Source organism: Echinops telfairi, unplaced genomic scaffold (genome assembly GCF_000313985.2).
Source record: "Echinops telfairi isolate 266 unplaced genomic scaffold, ASM31398v2 ScPeMD7_11;HRSCAF=52, whole genome shotgun sequence".
NCBI classification, from domain to species: Eukaryota; Metazoa; Chordata; class Mammalia; order Afrosoricida; family Tenrecidae; genus Echinops; species Echinops telfairi.
In genome coordinates, this window is record NW_022103908.1 from 10,636,251 (window position 1) to 10,640,964 (window position 4,714).

The 4,714-nt window shown below is 36.0% G+C and overlaps 1 protein-coding gene across 1 annotated transcript in view; it reads left to right on the forward strand.

The window, feature by feature from the left end:
* MZT1 (mitotic spindle organizing protein 1) overlaps positions 1-4,081 on the forward strand; it is a 19,029-nt gene extending 14,948 nt beyond the window's left edge. The window contains exon 3 of the mRNA XM_045287124.1: positions 2,901-4,081. Coding sequence (XP_045143059.1) covers positions 2,901-2,924 — 24 coding nt within the window. The 3' untranslated portion in view covers positions 2,925-4,081. The remainder of the gene's footprint in view (positions 1-2,900) is intronic.
* Positions 4,082-4,714: the final 633 nt, after the last annotated feature.

Genomic DNA, 4,714 nt, shown 5'->3' on the forward strand with positions numbered 1-4,714 from the left:
ATAAACGAGGGTTCACTGTATAGAGAAATGACTACATACATTCTTTGGGTTACTGGTGTGTGTGTGTGTGTGTGTGTGTGTGTGTGTGTGTGTGTGTTATGTATATATAGAGAAATGACTACATACATTCTTTGGGTTACTGGTCTTTTTGCTGGTTTTTTTGGAGTTCTTCGTATATGCTAGATATTTAGCTTTTATCAGATGAATGGGTCCCAAATAGTTTCTTCCATTTCATACTATAATATGTTCTGCACAAAAGTTCTTAAATTTGGTGAGGTATAGTTTATATTTTAATTGTGTTGCTCTTGAAAAACAGTTGGCAAATTCAATGTCATGGCTATTTGTCCGTGTCTTATTTAATGTCCAACTCTCACATGCATATGAAGCAATTAAAAATAGCTTGACTTGTGTCAGCTGCATCTTAGTTTTCAAAGAGACAGCCTTGCTCTTCAGTATTTTAAAGAGGTCTTGTGAGTCAGATGTACCTGATGTAACTCAAGAAGTCAAATGATGCATTACATACAGCAAAATATAGCTTTGTGCAGTAAGTTTTAAAATCACACAATCTAGGCCCTTGACTTTGCTCTTTTTCAAAATTCAGGGTCCCTTCTAATAGAAAATAAATATTTTAATTATTTATATGTTAAAGTATCATAAGATGTAAAAATAAAATTAAAAAAATGTTTCTTCATCTTGTCATTTTAACCTATTTGTGTAGCTCAATAATTCTTTGAAGTGGCTGCAGAAAACTCAGATAACACGCCTGATTAGGGGATTTATTCAGGAAGTTGATAGGTTAACCACAGTCAGAATTAGAAAACAGTAAGGATAGTCATTGGTCTACAACAATACCTCATCAGGCAGCAACCAAGTATCTCTTTGGTTCTCCGCCACATGGTCCCATGGCTTTCACCTCAGTGCACCCGGAATCCAGCCTGCCTGTCACTGTCTCACAGTCCCGTAGTCTCGGGCCAGATAAGGAGAAGGTACCCCATAGCCTTGGCACTGTTCTCTTGAGTCTCTGTGCCAGTCTCTCAGCAGCCTCTACCATTTCTACATAGATCTTGGGTGTACTCTTTCAGTGTTCTCAGATTTTTCTCAGTGTTCCAGATGATTCTTAACACAATAGGGAATGGCTTTTTAATGGAGGTGTTTTTTGGGGGTTTTATTTTGTCTTTTAGCTGATCATGTCCCCAAGGAAAATGAAGATGTCATACCCCATAGTAAAGAAGACTTAAAGATACCACCACAGAAACAAAGGCTGTGATTTGGTTCACATCCTCCACTGAGATCAGAACTTCAACTGAACTCTCAACTCGCTGCTATTGAATCTATGCCCACCCACAGCAACTCCATAGGGCAGGGTAGAGCTTCCCCTGAGGATTTCTGAGACGAATTCACTCTTTACGGGAATAGAAAGCCCAGCCTTTCTTCTGACCTTGCAGATGGAATCCCAGTGCATAATCACTATGCCACCAGGGCTGCCAGCATCAGGAGTGAATCGCTCCTTAATGATGCAACAAAGAGCAAACCAAACTCATTGCAGCTGAGTCGATTCAGACTCAGAGTGAGCCTCTAATTCTGCAGCGAAGTAGAAAGCCCCATCATCTTCCTGAGGAGCGCCTTGTGGTATCAAATTGCTACTTTGAATTTAGCAGCCCAGTGAGTAACACCTGGCACCGTAGCCACAGGCATAGAGTCCAGAATCATAATACATCATACCAGGAATTGTGGCTAGAAGGGCTTTATGCACTGACTACAGCTACTACCTCCATTTTTTTTTTTTTGGTTTGGCATATAATTCCATTTTTTAGGTATGATACTGCTAATATTTTAATCCTTTTAGATGTTTCAAATCATTTATTGATGAATAATGTGGCTGTCGGCAATTTCTTCAGAATAGTTTTTGAAAAAATAGTTGGGTGTAGTTTTTCTTTTTTTTTTTATAGATAATTTTGTTGGGGGCTCATACAACTTTTATCACAATCTATACATCCATCAATTGTGTAAAGCACATTTGTACATTCCTTGCCCTCATCATTCTCAAAGCATTTGCTCTCCACTTAAGCCCTGGGCATCAACTCCTCATTTTACCCCCTCCCTCCCCACTCCCCCCTGGGGGCTGTAATTTTTAAATAAATTTTGTATATATAATAGATTTATGTATGTTTAAAGTACATGTATGTTGTTTTCATCATAACCTTAAAACCCAGAAACTGAAACTTTTAGACTTACCTCTAGTAAACTAGGCTTTTTAACCCCCTAAAAACTAGAAACAATTAAAACAAATCCTAATCTCTTTTGCCTGTTTTCTCTCAACTCTGTAACATAATACCGTATATACTCGTGTATAAGCCGAGTTTTTCAGCACAGGTTTAATGCAGTTTTTGTGGTAAAAGTTGGTGCCTTTGCTGATATTCAGGTCGACTTATCGAATATATATGGTAGATCTTTTTTATTATCTTTTTGTTTTTCCTTGATGTTTCTTGTTTTGGTTTTTACTTTTTGTGAATTTGGTTGAAGGCTCACAGAGCAGGTCATCAGTTTTCCATTCAACAACTCGCATCTCCTGCACTGCAGTACTCATGCAGAAATAAGCAAACTAATGACGGTTATGGGGACCATGTCTGTTCTTTGCTAATTTTCCAAGTAGCAATATATTTCTCACAGGTACTCATAACTGCTATTTAAGAAGATATATCAGTGTTCTACTGTCAACCTAGCAAGAAGTTCACAGGGTAGTCCAGATACACGGCGGCAACACAAACCACCGTGTGATTCTGATAAGGGAGTTTGATACCTGGGGGAGGTCTATTTGTTCATGACAGTGTTGTGGTGACAAATTTATCTCCGTGGTGTCTTATTTTCTGTAGTTTTATTATAATGAATTTCTTTTCTAGGCTGCTGAAAATATGACAAGCTGATTTTTCTGAAGAAATCTTGATAAGATATGTCAAGCTCTGCAAGAAGATAGAAGATTGCATTGTAGTCAAGAACGTAGAATGAAATTATTGCATGCAGCAGCGTAGGAGCATTTTCCTTTTAAAGAGAATTACAAAACCATAGCTTTATAAATCAGTGGAAAGTGGCTTACAGAGAAACCTGATGTGTTTACTTCGCTTCTTCTTTTTTAATAGCTCTAATGCTTTGGCATCACGATGTACATCATATTTATGTATTCCTTATTTATAGCTAGGATAGCTTTAATTTTCTAAAGAGTCTATCAGAGGTGCACATCTGCTGTGCCTGGTTGCGGGTTTAGTGCAACCCATCAGTAGTGATGTAGTTATGACTTGTTGACATTTCCATTATAAACTTTAATTTTGAATTGTTTATGCATATAAGAACTGTGGGTATATGTTGTATTCAGCTGAGGGTTGACAGAATTACAGCTACCGTTTGTGAATTTTTATTTCAATTCATTATATGCATCATAGTCCTGTTTTATATGTGAGCATGAAGAACATTTCTTAGAATTGTCTCTTTAATGCAGAATATTTAGTTTTTTAAGCATAAATTTTAGCTGACAATTCATGTGAACCAGGTCACTTTTGTATTGAAAAATAAAAAGTAATGACAAGACTAGTATTATTTTTGGCTTGAATCATTTAACTCTGAGAATATGAGTTGAGAATGTTTCTAAGTTTGATAGCCTATAAATAAAACGACCTAAAATAAAAGATGTCTGAATTGACACAGAGCCAGCATGCAAAATTCATTTTCACTTTTATTATGTAAAAGTAATCTGAGTGCTTACTTAATAAATCTTGAGTGGCTAACTAATAAATCACTAGATGGAAAGTGTCTTTCAGATGAAAGTGTTAATTTTCTTTTGAAGAAATAGGATCTTCTAGTCATTGTCAAAAACTAAATGATCAAATGTCCTACCTGAGGAATCATAACTATGTCTTTTGAAGATCAGTTTGCTGTGTCATTATTTTCCCTTAGATGTTTTATCTAGCCAAAGTGAGCATTCAAAGTAAATCTTTTAAAAAGATACTGATTTTGTTTCTGTAAGAGTCTTGGTGGAGGTTTTTTTTTTTCTGAAATTAAAATGGATACAATCTGACTTTGAATATTAGATTTTTTTAAAATTGTGTTTCTATAACTAATAACTGGGACAAACCTTCACTCATTTGTTGCATTTTCTCCCCCAGGCATCGAACATGCTTTTAATGTAGTTTAATAGTTAATTAGCAACTTGCTCTAGGACCATTTTAAGAATCAAGTTATTTGGTCATTTTGAGTTCTTAAACACACAGTGTCTCCAAGTGCACTGGAAGGTCTATTTTATTGGCATAGCTGGTACAATAATAACTTGAGGTGTTAGGTCATTTGATAATAAAAACTGCAAATACTGCATGTAATTTGTAAAGTCAAATTAAAATACTTCTCAGTTTCATAAAATAAGCAAAATTTGTACAGTTTTAGGCCACTAGGCTTGATAGTCTTGTTTATGAATTTGTAGATTAAGTTATTTATATATGGAGCAAAGTAGAAAAATATATTGAGAAGGGGGTTATGTTTACAGGGAACTTCTTAAATTTTGTGTTACATTTCTGAAATGGAAGTGTATTTTTTATGCAGACTCAGGAGTGTTCAAGGAAATCTAAGTAACGTCACATTGGCCGTGTCACGCATGATGTCAGCAACAGCAGATTATACAGATGGGGGGAGATAGATACCCTGGGGGATCACCAAGGAACTGGGAGCA